Here is a 19,939-nt window from a genome sequence, read left to right on the forward strand (position 1 = left end):
ACGGAGTATTCAAGCCATGCCAGAACCAAAGGTCGATGGCAGGATCTCGAGAGACACACTCGCAGCGGTCATTGGGCTGCATGTCTTGTTCAGCCTCTTGCTCAACCTCTCGCTTGGAACTTTCAAAATTTTCTGGAATAGCGATTTCCTTCGACGCGTGGACGGCACTTTCTCGGTGAGCGGCATTCTCCAGCTGCATTTGTCTTGGACTAGGCCCAAATTTTACCCCGTGCGTGCGTAGAACACCATAAGCCTGGATTCCGTACCGGCTCTGTGGTACTCTGCGAGACCAACCCTGTGCTTGCACGGCGTCTTCTGTCCAGATTCAAAATGCCATCTTTGTCCAGCACGACAGGAATACCCGTCAACATGCTCGAGTCGTTCATCATTTGTCTTCTCAGTTGAGGAACTTGGAATTTACCGGTCTGATGTCGAGAGTGGGATGTCATCCTCGGCGTTGCATCTTCAAACGCAAGGCGCTCCGCAGCCGGTCTTCTGGACGGCCGGGCCGGCGCGCAACCTAGCTCTACCGGCTGGGAGCCCATGACCGGCAATCGCAGGTGTTTCCGAGGTCGGGTGCTCTGTGATATCCTAAATATATAGGAACGAGGGGACAAACGGCCAATTGCAATGTTCGTAGCTATCACCGAGTCAAGCGTAAGAAGCAGTTCGAGGACTTGGAGTGATAAGGCCGAGGGCGTGTCGGACTTTGCGGCGTCATCCTTTGAACTTGGCGTTCAGCACGACTCGCTGCTGTATCATTGTGTGTGGAGCATGACATGAGTCGGTGCAGAGATGATCGTAGCAATGATGGATCCAGACATCAGAGTGCCCTCGGAGCCTCTCCGCCTTGTTTAGCACCGTTGTGGCATGGGGGCTAAAAAATGAAAAGTAAACCCATGTAGCTCAAAGGTCAGAGACACATGAAGAAGGGAAAGAAAACACCATGCGACCGTGACAGAAGCAGCTGAACAAACCTTTCTCTGTTGCGGGACAGACCCTGGCTCATAAGGTACCGGAGATATGACGCCTGGAGGGCTTTCGGGGTTGGTAAGGTGACAAAAACTAGCAGGCCAGGAAGTGATGATGACGGTGATGCCGGTGATGCCGGTGGGAGCTCTTGAAGTGCTCTGAAGGATTCTGTCATGTTGAAGAGAACTTGCATGCTGGAGAATGGAGACACTTGATTGAGTATCGGAAAGAGTATGATTCTGGCCCGCGACCTAAGTCGAAGTCGTCTGCGGATGCTGTTTCTTGACTAGCAAAGCCATGATCCAAGTGGAGGAATAGTTCCTTGAGCCTCCTGTATGAAGCGTGCAACGATGGCATAGTGCCATGTAGAATCGTGTCGAACGCGCCACTGGAATCGGGATTGCATCGACCAGAGGAGTGTTTGTGAGCAAGTAGTTTGAGCCAGCCGCGAGGCACAAGATTTTGAAGCGGAAACTGGTGGCATGGGTGAAGGATCGTGGGGGTTGATGGTGTTGGTGTTGCGGCTACAAGCCGTGGCTTGGCTGAAGCACAGACCGCTCTGTTGCGCGTGGAATCTTCGTGAAGCAGCATCTGCTTTTGGTCGCGCCCAAGATATTTTGGACTGCTCTGCGAGACCTATTGCGCCCGCAACTTTCAGCCTCTCTCTACACATCCAACCTCCATCAATCCTCACCCCAGCACACTCCCACATCCACAATGGCAGAGCAAAGTACGCCCAAAAAATTACCCCGCCAAACGCGACTTTCCCGCTGATACTATTGCTAGAGCGCAGCCGTGTCTTCTTCGACATCAACATTGGCACTCAGCCTGCTGGTCGAATCGCTCTCGAGCTAGTAGGTTCCCACCGTCCTGCCTCACTCTGACCCGTCACTGACCTTCGTAGTACAATGACAGTGAGTTTCCCTCTGCTTACTACCATGGCGCCATTTGACCGATCATGGCTAGTTGTCCCCAAGACCGCCGAAAATTTCCGCGCGCTGTGTACTGGCGAGAAGGGAGAGGGCAAGTTCGGCAAGCCGCTTCACTTCAAGGGCTCCGGCTTTCATCGCGTCATCAAACAATTCATGATCCAAGGCGGAGATTTCACCGCGGGCAATGGCACAGGCGGCGAGAGCATCTACGGCGAGAAATTTGAGGACGAGAACTTTGAGCTCAAGCACGAGAAGCCGTTCTTGCTATCCATGGCCAATGCTGGTCCAGGTATGTTGTGCCGGGAGTGTGGGTGCCGCCGGCGAGCTGACAGTGACATGTACAGGTACCAATGGCTCCCAATTCTTCATCACCACCGTCGCCACGCCTCACTTGGATGAAAAGCACGTCGTTTTCGGCGAAGTTATCAATGGCAAGTCTATTGTGCGCCAGATTGAGAACCTCCCCACCGGCGGCCAGGACAAGCCCGTCGCAGACAAGTATCCCACCATTGCCGACTGTGGCGAGCTTACGGGCGACGACTACGTCAAATGTACCGAACGCGTCCCCGACAACACCGGCGATCCCTACGAGGAGTTCCCCGAAGACCAAGCGGAGCAGCTTAGTGCTTCGGAAATAATCAAGATCGCGTCGGAAGTCAAGGAAATGGGCAACAAGGCTTTCAAGGCAGGCGATGTTCGTCTCGGTCTGAGCAAGTATCAGAAGGGACTGCGCTATCTCAACGAATACCCGGAGGTGGAGGAGAAGGATGGTGCAGATGCAGAGAAGCATCTGCAGGCTCTGCGCTTCAGCCTGAACAACAACAGCGCGCTGCTGCAGTACAAGATCAAGGACTATGAAGGCGTTGTCAAGAGTGCGACCTCGGCGTTGGAGGTCAAGGAGGCGAGCCCTGCCGAGAAGGCCAAGGCACTCTACCGCCGTGCTCAAGCTCTCGAAGCTCGGAAGCACGAAGAGGAGGCTATCAAGGACTACGAGCAAGCCCAGAACCTGGCGCCAAACGATGCCGCTATCATCAACTCGTTGGCAAGCGCAAAGAAGAAGCTGGCGGAGCTGCGTAAGAAGGAGAAGGCGGCATACGCCAAATTCTTCTCGTGAGCTTGAGGCAGATACGATTGCAGTTTGCATCTACGATACCGCAAGGCCCACCACGGGGCTCAAGATATGGCGTTGGAAAAGAGATGGCGAACACAAGGCATGCTTCTAATGATTTTCCCCCAAGCTCAATCAATGCAGGCAAGGTTTGCCAGGTTCTACGGAAAAGAAAGGTCGAGTTATCATGGAGTACCATGTCGCGCGGCGGGGTCATGCAAGGATATCATCTGGCAAGCCACCACCCTTCCGAGGGTAAGTTGCGATTCATATTCTACATCTCATTCAGCTTTCTCACCATCTCGTCGCGTGCTTCTTTACTACGTAATGCCTTCGTTAGCCGTCAAATCCGTGCCAGTGCCCTTGACCGAGACAGATGAAGTCACTCCCCTCCTCGCTACTGGAGCAGCTTCCGATATCGATTCAACATCTAGGGTTACACGGAACCCACGAGCAACCCACTGGCCCTATGCTGCACTGCTTTGTGGCTTGCTTTCTCTTGTAGCGGACCTTGGCGATGGCATCACCGCAGCACCTGAAGTTCGTCTCTTCGAGATGGCCGTTTGCCGCGACTACTACCGCACTCATGAACCCCGCTTGATAGGGCCCCCACCTCTGTCCTACGTACCTGAGAAGTACTGCAAGGTGAAGGATATACAAGTGGAGCTGGCATACTTGAGAGCGGTATTGAAGATATTGACAACTGTGCCGGGTAAGCCGATTCGTCTCCCTATTTCTTTTCTCTCACAATGCACAATCACATACATTTTGAGTCTATGAAAGAACGATTTCCATCCATGTCCTTCAAGCAAACATCTATTTTCCGGGGATCCTGAATGGCTTTGATCACTCACCTTGAATTCATTTCATTCTCCCTGTTCTCTACGGTCGTTGTAGTGTGTGGCACAGCCATTTCCACCAATCCTCGCACGGCAGACAATATCTGCCGACTATTGAATTGGGGAACTGACAGTCATCTCTTGGACGGTCTCTGAATGCTAGCCTGGCATAATATCAAGCCATGGTTGCGCTTTTCTGTTGCACAGGCGATCCTTTCTTCGCGAGTCATTTCTTCCTACTCGTGTTCTAAGGTCCTTTCTAATCTCCGTCTACTCAAGGTCTTTTGTGTACGATCTTTTACGGCCATTTAGCGGACAAGTGCGGTAGAAAACCAGTCCTGCTCATGGGGATGTGCGGACAGATACTGAGTTTTGTGTGGATAATATTCGTGTGTGAGCTCACCCAATTCATTCAACGTTTTGATCTCTCTACACCTTCCACCTGCGGCGGGTACACGTAGCAGATCTCCACTAACACATCGACTTCTTTTCTGCCCCAGGCTACTTTCACACGCTCTTCCCCGTCCGCCTCGTCTGGGCGTCGAGCTTGTTCCAGTTCATAGGCGGAGGCCATCGCGTCATTGGCGCAATAATGAACACAATTATCGTGGACGTCGCGCCACAGACTGCCCGAACAACGTCTTTCTATCTCCTGGGAGCGGCCATCCGCGTCACCGACATGCTCGCTGCCATCGCTGGCTCTGCCCTCCTCGAGCGGGACATATGGCTGCCCTACGAAATCGCAACACCCGTCCTCCTCCTTTCGCTGCCTATCTGTCTCGCCATGCCCGAGACGTTGATCAAGACGGAAAGGCGCACAACGACACAAGCAAAGACCACGGAGTCACGTAAAGACTCCGGGGCGATGGTATCGCCGTCTTCGTCCTCTGCCGCAGCTGCATCCAGTGCGCCACAGGAACCTTTCTCGAACAGACCAAACCTGCGAGATAGACTGAAAGCAATTTGTCCTTCCCTTGTATCTCCTAAGCATCTCCTTTCCCCTCTTTCGCTAGTTTTCTTCATCGTCTTCCTGAAGACGTTCGCCCTCGCATCAAACACCCTCTTCCTGCAGTACGCCTCGGCAGCGCTACATTGGAGCATCGCGCGGGCAGGGTATCTGCTTTCAATCAAGGGAGCCCTGTCTCTAGCGGTGCTTATTGGACTTCCGGTGCTGGGCCGCTGGCTCATGGGAGGCGCCGCCAGACGCAGGACAAGCAGGGTCGAAAGACAAGAGGAAGCTCTAGAAGGCGAAGATGACAAAGACGAGAAAGCGACTGGGACGAGGATGGTCGATGTGTGGGTGGCAAGGGGCAGTTTGGGTCTGTTGGCCGTGGGATGCTGGTGCGTTGCGGGTGCCGGGGCCGCCGGCCATAGAGGACCTGGAGTCATGATCTTTGGTATGTGTCTCCCGCGAGCAGCTTATATGTTGGAATTCCCGCACCACAGCACGTTTCCCTTAGTAGGTGCTCCAGCTAACATGCGAAACCACTCGCAGGCCTCATCCTGCTGTCCCTGGGCAATGGAATAACGCAAACGATGCGCGGCCTCGTCGCACACTTCTCTGCTTCAAGTTGCCAAAAGCCTCGCTCGTCCCGCCCTTCCTCCCCCTGCTCCGCTTCTTCATCATCACCATCGCCACGTCCCGCACCTCCACGTTCGTCGGGCACCGGCAACCTGTACGGGACGCTCGTCCTCTTCGAGCTCGCAGCCATTCTGCTCGGAAATGCCGCTTTCGCCGCGTTGTACGGCGCTGGGGCTGATTTGAATGGCGGCGGTGGCGCTTGGCTTGGGTTGCCGTTTTGGGTTGCTGGGGTACGTCGTGGCGAGCCTTTTCTTTCCTTAGTTTGCCGGTTGTTGATACCGTGAACGAAGTCACAGCTGACGCAATGGTGGAATCTTCACAGGTCACTTTCTTCCTCGCCATGCTCGTGGCAGCAGCGTTGCCGGCAAAAGAGTAAGCAGTACACGTCGCAAATGATATACGGCGATGACGATGACAGCAGCAAGCAAAAAAGAGACGGCAAGCAAAAAGGCAGGGGAAGGATTGGCGGCGGCGGCGGTTGCAGCAGCAGCAAAACTACAAAACAATTCGGCCGCGTCGGATGAGTACGATCAGGCAAAGCGCCAGCGACCCGCGGTACCTACGTCTGCCCGCCGGGGGGTTGGCGGCGATAATACACCCTCCTGAGTACGACCTGAAGATCGAATCCATGACCACGCAGTCGGCTAACCACGAGGGCAACCGAGCGGCGGAGATGAGAGAGGACTCGCCGTTTTGGTTTATGGAGTAGCGCCTGCGAGGAGCGCCTGCGCCTGCCTGAGGTTCTGCGCGCTTGAAGCGCCAGCTGGCCGGGAAGATGCGTTGCTACTGGTAGAGCGGGGCCGTCTCATCATGGCCGCTGTGGTGTTGGTGTTGAAATCTTTGGATACCTATGAGACCTGACTTCTCCGTAGAACAGTTTTCGTCTTTACGGCGCAAGGGGATAATACATTGGTTTAGATTGGACAGACAGGCTAGAGACCAAGATGACGCTGTTACTGCGTTGTATATCGTGACGTCTGGTTGCCCTTAACGCAAAACGAAGCAAGTCCGTGTCTGTCCCAAAAACGATGCCAGCATACTAAGCTTTGAGGCAGGATTCCATGCTCGATTTCTTGCAAAGGCAACGCGTAGTAAGGTAAGCAAAATAAAATGGTTTCATGACGACATTGCTAAGTGAATGGACAGCTGAAGTGGAGAAACAACCGCAGCAGACAACGACAACAAGACAGAAAACACGCAGTAGCTGGATACAAGCCAACGACACACCGGTGAAAACCGTGGAAAAGACCAATTAAGCGCCCGTCCCTCATCCTACTATCATTCAACCCTGGAGCGTTCACCAACACGCGCACAAACCCATCTACCCCGACTTGGATACCTCAACATTCGCCACGCCACTGCCAACATCCTCGAGTCCCTCATCACCCTTTGCCTTCAAGGCAGCCCCGCTCATGGTCGCGTCCTTGCAGCTGTCGTCGACGTCTAAGGTGCGATCCAAGCCCTTGCCTTTGCGCCGCTCCTCCTGGCCCGGCCGCACGACCTCGATGGCTACGTCCGTGTCTTTACTGTACACCCGTAGGCCAACCACGACGACCGCGTTCCACGGGTCGCGCTCAATCTCGTCGTCTTCTTCTTCGGCTGCGCCGTCGTTGGCCGGCCCGGCTGCAGCATTGTCGTCGCCTCCGCCGCCAAACGCGGCAACGGGGGGCGGCAGCAGGGCGCGCGGAATGAGCGAATGCGGCTGCTGAGCCCCGGCATCGTTGTTATCGTCCTCCGAGTCGCTCGTCAGCGTGTCGCCGTCGATTTCAGAATCCCAGGTCAAGTCCGAGTCGGAAAGATCGAGCGGCTGCGCCGCCAGCGAGCCGGCGACGGACGAGGCGCGCGACCGTGAACCGCCGCCGTTGCTGTAGGCGCGCATGCTGCGGGCTCCTGGGCGCACGGGCAGGGGACCGACGTGCGGCGAAAGCGTCGAGCGCCGGACGGGAGCGCCGGGCGACGACGTCCGCGAGTCGACTGGTTTGCCCTCGTTGTCGTTGTTGTAGCCGCCTCGCCCTGCGTTGTAGCCTCCGCGGCCAGTGTATCCGGATGGCGAGCGGCTGCGGCCGACTGGAGGAGTGCCCGGCTGTTGGGCGTTTTGCACATCGGCAGTCTCGTTGTAGCCACCGCGTCCATTGTATCCGCCCCGGCCGCCGTACCCGGATGGCGAACGGCTACGACCAACGGGAGGCGTGCCGGGGTGAGGAGCCGATGGCTCCGGGGCCTCGTTGTATCCACCGCGTCCTTGGTTGTAGCCTCCTCTGCCTGTATATCCTTGCGAGGGAGAGCCGCGCTCAAGATGACCCTCATTGATGGGCTGCGAGTCGGAGTCGGGCGGCGTCTCGTTGTAGCCACCCCTGCCGTTATAACCGCCCCTACCGTTGTAGCCTCCTCTTCCAGTGAAATCCGCCGAAGGAGACACGCGGCCTTCCACAAGATGCGTTTCGGGAATGCGCCTGTCGAAGCCGGTCGAAGGGAGAGTCTGCGAATGGCCTCGGGAATGATGGATGGAAGAGGGCTCGGAGTCGTTATACCCTCCCCGGCCTCCGAAGCCACCTTGGCCATCTACGGGAGTGGGAGCTTCGAAAGTGAGGTGAGGGGACATGAGGTGCGAAGAAGACACACCAGTCTCTCCTACCTCGTTGCCCGAGACAAACTCGGGGAAGGACTCGGAGCTCTCATTGTATCCGCCGCGGCCGTTGTAGCCGCCTCGACCGTTGTACCCTCCGCGTCCATTGAAAGCGTTTTGAGCAGCCTCCAGGCGTATCGTGTTGACTGAAGTCGAAGATTTCGCGCGGTGACGGGAGCGGATCGAAGGGCGTTCGTCTCCCTCGTCATTCGTGACGCTGATACCCAGCGGGTTATCGTCCTCCTCGTCGATTCGGTGCTCGCACGAACGAGGGGTCGGGAATCCACTGGCCATGGCCTCCTGCTTGGCAGCAAGCTTCTCTCTCTTCCGCTGCGTCTTGATGTGCTGCTTTTGGCGAATCTTTTGCTTTCTCTCGTGATGCCTCTTCTTGCGCGCCTTCTCGAGTTCCTTCCGCTCCTGCTTGTCCCGCTGCTTCTTCTCCCTTTCCAATTGGCGGAACTGTCCCTTGGCGTGGGCGAGATCGTAGCTTAGACCAGTTGAAAGAAGCTTCTCTCTCCGCGGGAGACATGTCTCGCGCACCACTTCTTCGGGCGTCTTTACGTCTGGGTATCTTTTTGCGGTAATCTTCAGGAGGACGGTGTACCTTCCAGCTTCCAGGTTGAGCTCTGTGCTGACCGAACGTTTCATGTAGTATGCGCCATTGCTGCGGACAATGTAGTCTTCTTCATCGCCGCGATGCAGTCTGAACATGAGGTGGAATTCGTAAGGACCCTCGAGACCACAAAAGTAGCGGTCGTCAAGCTGCTGGAGAACAATGACGACAGAGCTCGGTTTGCTGAGTGTGATGCTAAATTTGGTGTCGTGGTAGTCGACGGACCAAGGAACGTTCAAGCTTGTCCATTGCTGGGTGACTGTCCACTCAGGACCAAAAAGCCGAGTGCGATCAAAATGCTGGTAGTTGCGGAGAAGATCCCTGTAGCTGATCCAGAAGACGCCGTCGTCTCCGAATCGGTGATTCAGCTTCTCCATCCATTCTGGGGTCCACTCTCGGGAGCCGTCGCTCCACGCACCCTTCCACTCAGACCTGCCCCACGGGTTCCTAGAGGCGGCTGTTAGATGGTTGAAGTCAAAATCACGGGGAGAGCTTACCTCAACTTCAGGAGCTTGTTGCCCTCGACCTCGCGGGCCTCCATGATCGAATAGGCATGTCTTTCCTGAATGCCTTTCCGCTCGCCATAGATGCCGCCCATCTGACCACATCCGAAGAGAAAGTCTTCATTAACTCTGATGAGCTCCTCCCAGAACTTCTGCTTGTCGAGGATATCCGTCGAAAAGACTTCGGTTGTTACACCGCCGGTCAAGTCCTCGACGCCCTCGCCGACGAAGCCGCCATTGATGGCAGCGTAGTCGCCATGGGCCTTGGCGTAAGCTTTCTCGAGGAGGGGTAGCCAAGTCTCGTTGGGGTCACTGCACTGGGCAAAGTACAGTGCGGTTGAGCCAATTTGCATTTCTCGGCGATATGCATCGTCAGGGTTTTTACGATTGTGAATTTCCAGCCACTGCTGACGGTCGCGCGTAGACTCGTCAAAATCTTCCTTGATCAGGTAAAGCTTGTCGTCAATGACTTCTGAGATCCACTCGCCATCTAGATACGCAGGTCAGATGGTGTTCAATTTTCTTGGTATCGGTGGTAGGTGGGGTGCGGTGCGGTTGGCTAGTAGGGGAAGGGGTGGCGCCAGGGGTAGGGTGGCACAACGTCCAAAAACAGAACATGGCGTAGTGGTACCAATAGGAAGATTGAAAAAGAAATCAGCAGATAATGTCTCACCTCGGTGGAAAACAAAGCCATAGACACCCACCATCTCATCGCGGGCGACGCAGACTTGGTCAATAAGGCCTTTCTTGTTGCTGCACGTGCACAGCGCAGACATGAGCCAGCAGTCGCCATCGTTGCCCTGTCGGATATCGTTTGCGGTGGCTCCTTGTATGAAGAATTGCGGCTTTTCAAAAATGTCCTGCGACAGTCAAAATGGGTTCTGGGCCGAAATGGTGGTCGAATGCTCCGAAAGCTCTTACCTCAACCCTCTTGACGCTCATAGGCTTTAGGTCGGTGGTTTCTTGGTCCAAGGCCGTCAAGCAGTCGGGCGGAGCTCCCGTCTCGCGGCTCCGCCGAAAATCGGCCTCAATGTCAAAGTGCGGGTCCCTGTATTTTTGGTTGATTCTCCTGCACTCCTTGACAATCTTGTCGACCTTGGCCTTGCAATGGGCCACGGCTTCGGCGTAGGAGGCAATGGCATTTTGTCCGGGACTGAGATCTTTCCGGCGCTGATGAGCCGCTCGCTTAGCGTACAGGTTGTCGGGCAGGATGGTAAAGATTTTGCCGGGGTGCTTGGTGTTGAACTTGTCCCAAAAGTCGTCGATTGACTTTTGGGGAGGGCGCTCGGGCCGAGGCATCCTGCGTCGGGACGGGCCTTGCTGCTCGTCTGTGGGTTGCTGGGATGATTGGAGACCTGGTCTCGCCTCGGGCTCGTAGACGGACGGAGTGCGCGAGTGGAGTGGAGTAGAAGTGCTTCTGTCGACGAGGGTTATATTAAGATTACTGAGTTTCTGCGGATGCATCCCGGCCGGCGGCTATTGCGTCAAAGGTCTAGGAAAGATGTGGTTGGTAAACGGCGGGGGCTTGATGGTGGAGCTTTCATGTGGACAGAGGCGGGGTTGATATAGGCCAAGAGGATAACAGGTGGAACAGGTGGAGCCGGCGCTGGCAATGGAGAAGATAGAGAAAGGGTGCTGCGGCTGAAGAGGGCAGCATCATGGTGCGATGCTGGCTCTGGAGGCGCATTTTCAGAGACTGGGGGGTGGGGGCGGTAAGCTGGAAGCGGGCATGCCGCGCGATGGACGGAGTGTCAGACTGGTGGCACCGGTCCAGACAGACAGACAGTGACAGACAGGCCAATCGGCACGGCGGCAAGCTGTGGGTAAGGTAGAGGCGGTGATATTTTTGCCAGAGTTGGTGCAATTGGCCCGACACGCTCCAGAGGCCGACGGTTCGTAGGGCTGGCGTCTCGCTCTTCTCACCACCATGACTGACCACCATGTCCATACCTGCAGGGACGCTGGAGCCTGCCCTGTCTCTTTCTCGTCTGCATGTCAGCTTCCACCCGCACACCGTGACATCGACCCTAATGTTCCATCGCATCCATCACCACCCACTGCCGAGCAGCGCACCGACTCACCTCCGCCTCGACCTCCACCGTCATAATCTGACGGCACCGCCAGCTCCGCCCCTGTCCACCGTCTCTTCGCCTCTGCTGGCCAAACCGGCAGCCGTTCCCGCATCTTGTGCCTTGGGATCGCTGTGAGCTGACGTCCCCCAACCAGCGCGCCCTGCCGTCATCACCGTCTCTGTATCACATCACCCGGCCGGATCCCTTGGCCAGCTGGTGCTCTCTTCTTCCTCATACAGACCCTGGCTTGGTCCGCATATGCCCGCCTCTTCTTGCAGACGCTGCGCGTGCCTTTTCCGCAAGCCAAAAATTCATGTGCTCGTGCTGCCATGCCCGTGCGCCATCATCATTCCACTTTTCTGAACGCTATCCAGAGTCCACAATTGCGGTGGCTTTGATCTGTCGTCAACCGGACATTTGGCCCGCGGCCCTGTGCGTCTCGCCTGTGCCGTGCGACCTTCCAAACCGAGCACTCACCATTTACCTAAACACAAGGCGATCAAGGAAAATGGCGGCCGTTACTTTTCCAAGTACATGTATCACCCTATAGGAAAGCGTCAGCATACGTGCAACAGGGCCAAGACGCGACGCGACCTATCCACAAAAGACGTCCATCTCCGCAACTTTGTCATGATTCGACGATGCACAAACAGGGCGCAGGCATGCAGGCAGCAAGGCTCCAGCTGCCATGTCCATCTCAGGCAGGTATGTCGCTCAACTAGACGCAACGAGACAGCTTGTACCATGCCACGTCCCAAAGAGTCAGCGTTTGTGACCATTTCAGAATGAATCATAGTTAGATCGAGCAATCATGTGATGCGGCTGACAACCTTCCATTCGGAAAGGGGCAAAACGCCAAGAGTACTCTTTTTTTCATTGGAACAAAATATTCAGCTGCAGCTGTAACGAATTTGGGTATAGCGAATTGGGGGTATAACGATCGCTGGAACGACAGTAAACACCGTTGCAGATGACCGACGACTGAGAAACCGAGAAGAAACGCGACATCTGCTCAAATGCACGCAAAAACGAATGCTGGTGCGGCCAGTCTCCTTCGAGTTGTAGTCTTTGGTGAAGGAGAACCTTCTTCAAAACATCCGGCACAACCCCATCTCACGATGGCACTTCCTCGCAAAATTGCAAACTATCCAAGGCTTACTTGGTTTCGTGGGCAGTGAAAGCGGCCTCAGGCTTGACCTCGGCAGCAGCCGCGAGAGCGTCAGACTTGATCTCGGGCTTGGTCTCCGTCTTCTCAATCTTCTGCTCCGGCACTGCGCTCTTGCTTTGCTCAGTGTCATCCTTATCGTCCGCGAGGGCTATGTCGAGGTTCGGGTGGTCATCAAGCGGACCGCTGGTCGCAGACATTCCCGGAGCCGGGTTGGCCTTGGGAAGGGGTGTCTCCTCGACAGGGGCTGGCTTGGCCTCAGGTTCGGCAGTGACAGCTTTGGCGTCTGTCGCTGGACCAGCGCTTGACTCGGCCGGCGTCTCGCTCTTTTGTTCGGTCACGGCTGGCGCAGCCGATTCCGGAGCGGTAGAGGGATCAGCGGGGGTTTGCGATGGTTCGCTTGTCGCCGGAGCTGTATCATTGTTAGCCTACGTCGTAAAGACGCGATTCGTGAGACGACGTCGATGTGAGCGCTTACCGGCAACCTCCTTCCCTGCGTCGGGCTTGGTGTCAGATTCACCCGCCGGCTTAGACTCCTCCGGTTTCTTTGCATCGACTGCCGGAGCAGCCGCAGGAGCAGCACCAGCAGCGGCAACAGGGGCAGCGGCGGGCGCGGCGGCGGCGGGAGTTGTTTTAGTAGGCTGATTAGGCTCGGTCGTTGCGGTACCGGCAGCCTGGTTCGCGGACGCTCCGTTGGTCGCCGCGTCCTTCTTGGCCTTTTTGCGCTTGAAGAGGTTCTTGAAGGCCTTCTTCATGGTGGCCATCGAGTCGGGTGCTAGGAAACGGCGGCGTCAGCATGAGGCAGAGAGACGAGGTTGCGGCCAGCGGTGGGTGCCTCCTGCGCGTCGCTCGGCGGCGGTGAAGGAGCCAGGTACTTACGAACGCCAGGCATGGTGGGCAAGATGGGTGGAAATGGTGGTGCGCAGGTGAGGGGAAAGGAGCTAGCAGAGGGGGCCTTTTGAGGAAGTAACCTGACGGCCCAAATGAAAGAGGCGGTCGGCGAGCAGAGGTTAGTTGTGGGGTGGAAGCATGAGGAGTCGTGAGACTTGGGGGAGCTCGTCCCGCTTGCAGTGGTGTGCTGGGATGCAGCTTGCTCAGCCCCAGATTCTGTCGGAACCGTTTCATCAGGTCGTGGCTATTTTTGGCCCAAGCGCCCTGCTGACTCCCAGTCTACAACGGCACTTGCCTCGACCTCCTACAACCAACTCTCTCCTTGCCCACCTCTCCATCCATTACTCAAACCCCGTGTCCACCAACTTCTGGCGCACAAATCGCTGCCTTGAAGTCCGAGATGCGAGGCAGCCTTCATCTCTGATCCGTCATCCAATCGCTGCGCCCCCTGCCGCGACACTCCAAGAGCCTGGGCCAATCTTCTGCCGCCGGCCCGAGAAGGCTTCTTTTTGCTCTGGGAAATGACTTGAGCAATTTCATCTGTCTAGGGCGCCGGATCTTTGCGCGCCCAAGGTGCCTGTGTGGGAGCCATTGTCTCCGCTGGCCTTCCTTCAGACCGTGACGTTGGAGCTGGTCTTGCCCAAGGCGCTCCCGTGGTGGTGGTGGCATTGTTACCGGCCGCTGAAGCAGCGGGCATCTGCGTCATGCCTTGCCGTGATCTACCCAGGCCTCCAGCCCCTGCAGCCCCGGACGACCTTGCCCAGGGCGCCGCTGTCATTGGCAGGCCGGTCTGGGGATTTGCGGAAAACCCCTGAGTGACCTGCGGAGGAAGCCTTTGAGATGCTTCGTTTGCTTGAGAGGTAGGAGGAGTCCTCAAAGGCTGATTCTGCGTATGGGTCGTCCTGGGCGGCTCGACCGCCGTTGGATCCTTCTCCCAGCAGAAGAGGGAGCCGAAGGGGAAGTGCTGCACTACTGGGAACTTTGAGAGAACTTCGGCGTTGTACATCTTCAGCATGCCCTGTGCCATTTCGTCAGCACACACACATGAAAGGAAGAGACGATTGAGCATGCCTTGTTGATCTTTGCCCAACCAGCCTTGACACCAGATATGTCGTACAGGATGGGGCTGTGTTCCCAAAATGGACCCTTCTTCACATCGTAGATGAAGCCAATGGCGCTAAAGTACATATTCTTTTTGCGCTCGCGTTGGACGGTATTAGGTTTCGCAACATCGCCCGGATCAGGGGCGTCTGGTAATGAGCCCTCGCCAGGAATATCAGCAGGGCTGCGAATAGGAGGCGATAGTTGAGCAGAGCCAAAGATGTACGGAACAAAAGAATGATCGTCCAGTCCCCAAACGCCGTGAGAACCTGCTGGTTCCAAGGTGTAGGTGAGTATCAAACGACGAATCAGCTTGAGATATCTGCCACCACCATGTCAGATTCAGCTGCAGTTCAGGAATGACCCACTTACGGCTCGACAACCCCAATGACGATCCCACGTTCCTCCACGCCAGGGTCTGCTTCCGCAAATCCCCCCAGCTTCCAGATGCCGCCCAAGAATGCCAAGAAACTCAACTCATGACCCGTACCGTAATCTAACCTCTGAGCGCTCCCGAAGCTGCCGAGAAGGTATGCGACGAGTTCGTCTTTTGCGCTGACATCCCCGCCGTCATCTTTCCCGAAGCTGAGAACCTCAGATCCAACGGCCTCATCCATCCAGACAGGTAGCCGTTGCTCCACAATCTCGAACCATTTTCGAAAACTAACGTTGCCAAAACGTCGTGGGCCGGGGTCCGGGGGAGCCTCATCGATGACGGCATCCAGCTTCTGCAGTAAGCTTCCGAGCTTCTGCACCGGGTCGGAGAAGGCGACTGTTTCGCCGTGCAAGCCCCATGTCCGATACGAAGAGTCGGTCTTCTTAGGAAACATGGCGGCATTGAGCTGCAGGATCCAGGTCATGATATCGGCGTAGCCTTGGGACGTGAGGAAGAAGTTGACATCTTCGCCATCGTTGATCTTCTTCTTGGGCGTCTGGAAGCGGTGCGTCGAAGCAGAGTCAAGCTTTGCGAGCGGCTTGTTGGCGTCTAAAGCGTTTGCCATGGTGTACGGTCACAAAGTCGCGGTTAAGAAAGTCGAGAATTGAAGACAGATGAACGATGTCATCCTTCGGCTGGCCTTTCACGTGCGGCCAGGAACAGCAGCGGGGCTGGCCCAAGCTCTTTCCTAGCTTACCTTAGCTGACGTAGGTTGTAGCCACCGCCTATGTAGGGTCAATGGAACCGAAGGCATCTTCGAGTGATCACAGTGGACCTACTACTGAAATTCCTCCTGGAGAGCAGTTTGCAAATGATCTCAATTTTCGAGCAGACATTCAACAAACACAAACGCAGTTCCGCGGCCGTCGTTTTGAATCTAATCTAATCTCACATCTGACAATCAGTGGGGCCGGTCGCAAACCCTCGACGCGGATGCCACGGCAACCGTGGGTGGAGACATTCAGCTTCAAGTTTACGCATGAAGGGCGCTACAGATCCCACCTGCGACTCTTTGACTCTAGATTATTGGGACGGCAGCAACGTCAGTCCATTACTTGATCGCGAAGCTACACCGCGCCATGGTGCGAACAACACGCGCAGCAGCTCGTCGCCAGGAACGCGAAGTCGGTAGCTATTTCCCACTCGGCAGTGGGCAGTCAACTAATTAGTGAGGCATCCAGGAACCCGACGTATACAACGCAAGCGAGACAGATGAACCTTCGGCTCAGCTTTGGGGAGAGGCGAGTCAAGAGAGAACTCCGCACACGAAGAAGACGCCCGTCGACTACCTGAACTCCGTACTTCCCTCAAGACCCATTCCTCGCGATAGAGCCGCCAGATCCGCCAGGCCCCTGCCAACGAGACAAGAACGGCTTCTACGACGCTCGCACTCCCGCACTGGGGAATCGACAGACTCGTCCCGCCAGCCGATAAGAAGCACACACAAAGTCAGGCGAGTAGATCATGAAAGCCCGGCAAATGGTGACGAGGAGCACAACGAGTCGGAAAACGAACAGATCAGGACGGACGAAAATGCCCAGGTGGTAGATTTAGGACAGGATGACAACAACGATAATGAGGAGGAAGAAGAGGAGGAAGCAGATGGGGGGCAGGACGAAAATGATGAGGGAGAAAATCTTGAGCCCGAAGAGCATCAAAGGAGGGAAAAAGGCGCGGAAAAGGAGGAGGAGGAAGAAGATGAGGATGACAACGAGTACGAGGAAAGTAATGCCAATCGGACAAATGGGAGAGTAGAGAAGGCTCAAGAGATGGAAGAAGACAGCGAAGAAGAAGAGGAAAATGGGCCAAATGAAGACAGTTCCGAGGGTGAAGCGAGCAATGTGGGCGACGACCAGCCGATAAACGATCAAAACGGACTCTTCGGGCTGAAACAGAAATTCCACGGGATTCTGGACCGACAAGCAGGAATGAGAAAGATCAAGAAGTGCATCAAGGAGAATGGCCTGGAAGTTGAGAGCCAGACCGCGAAAGCTCTCAAATCAAGGTGCGCCGGGCTTCAAAAACTCATCAAAGACTATCACGCGGCCTTTGATATGTATGACGAAGTCGACTTGGGGGAAGTTTCGTCCAGAACAGACATGGCAGAGGCCGTCCGAAAACACACTTTCCAGATCACCAAGGTCCTTGACAATCTCGACATTGAACATCCAGAGAAATTCCTCATGCAAGATTTGCACGCGTTCATATTCCCAGCACTTGTCAGGGGTCTTTACGGGACGATTGACCTCTTCGACCACTTCTTCGGACGTGCAGATGGAAGCATGCCAGCTGCCCATGCAAATCACATTGCCTACTTTGCCGGCGCCATCATCAAGCTCGGCGACCGCGTGCGGAAAAGCAACCGCTCACCCGCCGCGCATCTCAAGCTCAAGCAACCTGTCAATAACCATCTCATCGCCCCCTTACGCGCGTTTCACAAGGAGCTACGCGGAGCGCTACAGCGCCTAGCGGCCAAAGAGCAGCGCGAAGCGGACCGCCAGGAAGACCGGCGGCGAGACGAGCTGGCAGCCCAGCGACGCGCACAACAAGAGCAGCGCCTCGCCGAGCAGCAACCACGCCGCGAGGACTGGCGACGGCTACACGTATTGCGCATGAAGGTGGAGCCCGATCCGCGGTGCTGGAAGCACCTCCGCCACGTTGAGCTGCCCAAACACCAGGACGACGAAGCGGACAAGGTAATGGACAATGTTGATGCCAATGGCGAGCCCTTTGATCGCATCGATGCGTTTGATCACCGTCGTGGGGCGGCTGCTCATCACCAGAATGGCAGCGCTGCGAAACAGCTGCCGGTGGCGCAAGAGATTGTGGGCCCCGACTGGACGAACGACGAGGGACTGGTTCTCATGCACGCTTTGGACGTGTATGGGCAGCGGAACTTTGGTGAGTTGCTTTCTCCTTGTCAACCCGCATCCACCGCCTTTGAAGAGATGCCTTTACTGACGTAATGCGTGTCTGCTTTGATCAAACAGCAAATCCACGCTACGAAGTCTACGCCCGGATAATTCAGGAGCACTGTCGCCTCGGCGGCGCACTGCGGTGCTTCAGCGTCCTGGAAATCACGGAAAAGGCGCGCTACTTCAAGCGAATGCTTGCGGGCGTTGACTGGGTCGACAGAATACCCACCTTTTGATGCCTCCATCCGCATTCTCTGATGCCTCGACGACACTTCATTGGTGCATTCTGACTCGGCGTATTCACATTTCTCATGATACCCCGCTTTCTTGTTTTCTTTTTCTCCTTCCCTTTTTCATCAGCGAATTTTTACGCAGGCGAACGCTCGCCTTGAAGAGATTAGGGGTTGTTTTTGGCACTTTGAGAATGTTCATTATATTGTCTATCGAACCCTTTCATAACGTTCATACACACCCGTTGCTCAACACGTAATGTTGTCTTGGTACAAAGAAAGAGACGGCCGCATCAAGCCTTACCGGCATTGGCCCTCAGGAACTCGGCCGCCTTGGTGGCCACCTGGTCATACTGCTCGGCAAAGCCCGCAATGTGTCCGATCAGGGGGATGTCGTGGGGTGCGTAGTCGACAATTTCAACGACGATGCGGTTGCCCTTGACTTTTTGCATGGCCTCGACCCACTCGACGTTTTCGTGGAAGAGCACCTCGGCGCCGCCCGTCTGGACGAAGACGGGCGTCTGAGTGTGGAAGGGGTAGGGCCCGCCGCTGACGTACGGGTTGTCGAGGGGCACGTCGGGAGAGACGTAGACGCGGGCGCCCCAGGCGCCAAAGTCCTTGGACAGGTAGTCGGTGCCGTAATTGGGGGAGCGGGCGATCTGGGTCTTGTCGACGGCGACCGAGGGGTTGATCCAGGGGGACCAGCACCAAGCGGCAGCGGGGGCGGGCAGCCCCGTGGCGTCGCCATACTCGGAAATGTAGCGCAGCAGGGCGAAGACGACGTTGCCGCCGGCGCTGTCGCCACTGACAACGATGCGGGAGGCGGGGATGCGCAGTGTGCGCAAGAGGTGCGCGTAGGACGTTACCGCGTCTTGGATGGCGCCTGGGAAGCGCACGTTCGACGGCGGCCCCGCGAGCCGGTATTGTGGACAGAAAACGTAGCGCACGCCGCTGGGCCCGGCGTTGCGGAGCAAGCCGCGCGCAAGAGGACCGCAGTCGCGCTCGCGGCCGTCACCCAGCACGAAGGCACCGCCGTGGAAGTGCAGCACCACATAGCCGTGGTCGTTGTCGTTTTCCTTGTTCGGTAGCGAGCCGTTGGCGCCAAGGGGACTGGGGTAAGGCGCGGGATACCAGGTCCCGCCAATCTTTTCGGGCTGGATGGCGCCAGACTTGTCGACCATCGGACCCTGGTACAGAGCCGTCTCGGCGGGCGGCATGAGGACAAAGCGATTCCCCTCGCCGCCGGGGTCGAGCGACAGCGGGATGAGGATCTCGAGCATGGCCGAATGGTAGACGAAGGCCTTGAGGATCTTGTGCCGCACGGCCTGGGCATGGGTCCATTGAGGGCAGGGTCGCAGCGAGGGAATCAGAAACACCAGCATCCAGATGGGCATGCGGATGGCCTCGAGGGTGATGGCGTACAGGGCGTAGAGGCCCCGCAAAGGGTGGTGCTGGAGCAGCTTGGGACACATTTCCAGCGACTGGAAGAGGAGGACGAGTGTGTGGAGGGCCGGCCGCTGATGTAGGACAGAGGCGTTGGATTTATTCGACTAGGCTCCGGCGGCAACATGGCGGTGTTTGCGTTGGCTGCTTACGGCCGAGGAGGGCTAAGAGGCCTAGGCACGGCATAGAGTTGCTGGCGAAGGTTTCGACACCAGAAGATCATATGAAGGAGCAGAAGTCGGCCAGTGGCTGATGGATGTCCGTGGTTGACATAAGGAACCAAGGCGAGCGGGTGGCTGGGATTGGGGTTGGTCGAGTTGCCGAGGCACAGCAGACCGAACACGACCTGACCCGCCGGCGCACGACTTCACGCATCCACGTGCTTTGATTGCCTCTTTCGGTCTCGGCCATCGTCACGCAACCATTTACTTTCGCTCTTCACCTCATCCACCGCGCCATGACTCCTACGCCGCCGTCGAGATACGCCTCCCCCGCTCAACCAACTCTCCAT

General features: G+C 56.4%; 7 protein-coding genes across 7 annotated transcripts; 3 read left to right on the plus strand and 4 right to left on the minus strand.

The window, feature by feature from the left end:
* Window positions 1-1,558: 1,558 nt before the first annotated feature.
* J3D65DRAFT_445470 (putative peptidyl-prolyl cis-trans isomerase Cpr7) lies at window positions 1,559-3,472 on the plus strand. The gene is made up of 5 exons (XM_066796294.1): window positions 1,559-1,702; window positions 1,759-1,826; window positions 1,877-1,886; window positions 1,939-2,193; window positions 2,249-3,472. The coding sequence occupies exons 1-5, from the start codon at window positions 1,690-1,692 to the stop codon at window positions 3,016-3,018; spliced, it is 1,116 nt and encodes a 371-aa protein (XP_066653956.1). The 5' UTR covers window positions 1,559-1,689; the 3' UTR covers window positions 3,019-3,472.
* J3D65DRAFT_445633 (uncharacterized protein) lies at window positions 2,703-6,356 on the plus strand. The gene is made up of 6 exons (XM_066796295.1): window positions 2,703-3,267; window positions 3,389-3,724; window positions 4,352-5,248; window positions 5,347-5,663; window positions 5,756-5,805; window positions 5,855-6,356. Exons 1-6 carry the CDS (start codon window positions 3,102-3,104, stop codon window positions 5,955-5,957), a joined length of 1,869 nt encoding a protein of 622 aa, XP_066653957.1. The 5' UTR covers window positions 2,703-3,101; the 3' UTR covers window positions 5,958-6,356.
* A 204-nt stretch (window positions 6,357-6,560) lies between these two features.
* On the minus strand, window positions 6,561-11,056 carry J3D65DRAFT_630540 (uncharacterized protein). Its single transcript, XM_066800840.1, has 4 exons — window positions 10,097-11,056; window positions 9,849-10,035; window positions 9,170-9,665; window positions 6,561-9,119 (listed from the first exon to the last, which is right to left on the minus strand). The coding sequence occupies exons 1-4, from the start codon at window positions 10,637-10,639 to the stop codon at window positions 6,755-6,757; spliced, it is 3,591 nt and encodes a 1,196-aa protein (XP_066653958.1). The 5' UTR covers window positions 10,640-11,056; the 3' UTR covers window positions 6,561-6,754.
* Window positions 11,057-12,402: 1,346 nt separating this feature from the next.
* On the minus strand, window positions 12,403-13,304 carry J3D65DRAFT_669327 (uncharacterized protein; the record flags this gene model as incomplete). The annotated part of the gene is made up of 3 exons (XM_066803185.1): window positions 12,403-12,824; window positions 12,891-13,187; window positions 13,292-13,304. The coding sequence occupies 3 exons, from the start codon at window positions 13,302-13,304 to the stop codon at window positions 12,403-12,405; spliced, it is 732 nt and encodes a 243-aa protein (XP_066653959.1).
* A 261-nt stretch (window positions 13,305-13,565) lies between these two features.
* J3D65DRAFT_445662 (phosphotyrosyl phosphatase activator) lies at window positions 13,566-15,575 on the minus strand. The gene is made up of 3 exons (XM_066796296.1): window positions 14,777-15,575; window positions 14,375-14,726; window positions 13,566-14,321 (listed from the first exon to the last, which is right to left on the minus strand). The coding sequence occupies exons 1-3, from the start codon at window positions 15,403-15,405 to the stop codon at window positions 13,848-13,850; spliced, it is 1,455 nt and encodes a 484-aa protein (XP_066653960.1). The 5' UTR covers window positions 15,406-15,575; the 3' UTR covers window positions 13,566-13,847.
* A 344-nt stretch (window positions 15,576-15,919) lies between these two features.
* Window positions 15,920-17,991, plus strand: J3D65DRAFT_669329 (uncharacterized protein; the record flags this gene model as incomplete). The annotated part of the gene is made up of 3 exons (XM_066803186.1): window positions 15,920-15,964; window positions 16,022-17,741; window positions 17,831-17,991. 3 exons carry the CDS (start codon window positions 15,920-15,922, stop codon window positions 17,989-17,991), a joined length of 1,926 nt encoding a protein of 641 aa, XP_066653961.1.
* Window positions 17,992-18,167: 176 nt separating this feature from the next.
* On the minus strand, window positions 18,168-19,700 carry J3D65DRAFT_630556 (Alpha/Beta hydrolase protein). The gene has a single exon (XM_066800841.1). It carries the CDS (start codon window positions 19,455-19,457, stop codon window positions 18,279-18,281), a length of 1,179 nt encoding a protein of 392 aa, XP_066653962.1. The 5' UTR covers window positions 19,458-19,700; the 3' UTR covers window positions 18,168-18,278.
* Between the last annotated feature and the right edge of the window lie 239 nt (window positions 19,701-19,939).

Source organism: Phyllosticta citribraziliensis (assembly GCF_038025025.1).
Source record: "Phyllosticta citribraziliensis strain CPC 17464 chromosome Unknown J3D65scaffold_8, whole genome shotgun sequence".
NCBI lineage: Eukaryota > Fungi > Ascomycota > Dothideomycetes > Botryosphaeriales > Phyllostictaceae > Phyllosticta > Phyllosticta citribraziliensis.

Bases quoted from the DNA above. Each gene is read 5' to 3' on its own strand.
- J3D65DRAFT_445470 (XM_066796294.1), top strand. The intron at 2,194-2,248 runs GTATGTTGTGCC...TGACATGTACAG, and splicing joins CATGGCCAATGCTGGTCCAG to GTACCAATGGCTCCCAATTC.
- J3D65DRAFT_630540 (XM_066800840.1), bottom strand. From the start codon at position 10,639: ATGCATCCGCAGAAACTCAGTAATCTTAATATAACCCTCGTCGACAGA. The intron at 10,036-10,096 runs GTAAGAGCTTTC...TGACTGTCGCAG, and splicing joins TGAGCGTCAAGAGGGTTGAG to GACATTTTTGAAAAGCCGCA. The intron at 9,666-9,848 runs GTGAGACATTAT...CTGCGTATCTAG, and splicing joins TGGCTTTGTTTTCCACCGAG to ATGGCGAGTGGATCTCAGAA.
- J3D65DRAFT_630556 (XM_066800841.1), bottom strand. From the start codon at position 19,457: ATGTGTCCCAAGCTGCTCCAGCACCACCCTTTGCGGGGCCTCTACGCC.
- J3D65DRAFT_445633 (XM_066796295.1), top strand. From the start codon at position 3,102: ATGGCGAACACAAGGCATGCTTCTAATGATTTTCCCCCAAGCTCAATC. The intron at 3,268-3,388 runs GTAAGTTGCGAT...TGACCGAGACAG, and splicing joins AAGCCACCACCCTTCCGAGG to ATGAAGTCACTCCCCTCCTC. The intron at 5,249-5,346 runs GTATGTGTCTCC...AACCACTCGCAG, and splicing joins ACCTGGAGTCATGATCTTTG to GCCTCATCCTGCTGTCCCTG.
- J3D65DRAFT_445662 (XM_066796296.1), bottom strand. From the start codon at position 15,405: ATGGCAAACGCTTTAGACGCCAACAAGCCGCTCGCAAAGCTTGACTCT. The intron at 14,727-14,776 runs GTAAGTGGGTCA...TGGTGGTGGCAG, and splicing joins GTCATTGGGGTTGTCGAGCC to ATATCTCAAGCTGATTCGTC. The intron at 14,322-14,374 runs GCATGCTCAATC...GAAATGGCACAG, and splicing joins GTTGGGCAAAGATCAACAAG to GGCATGCTGAAGATGTACAA.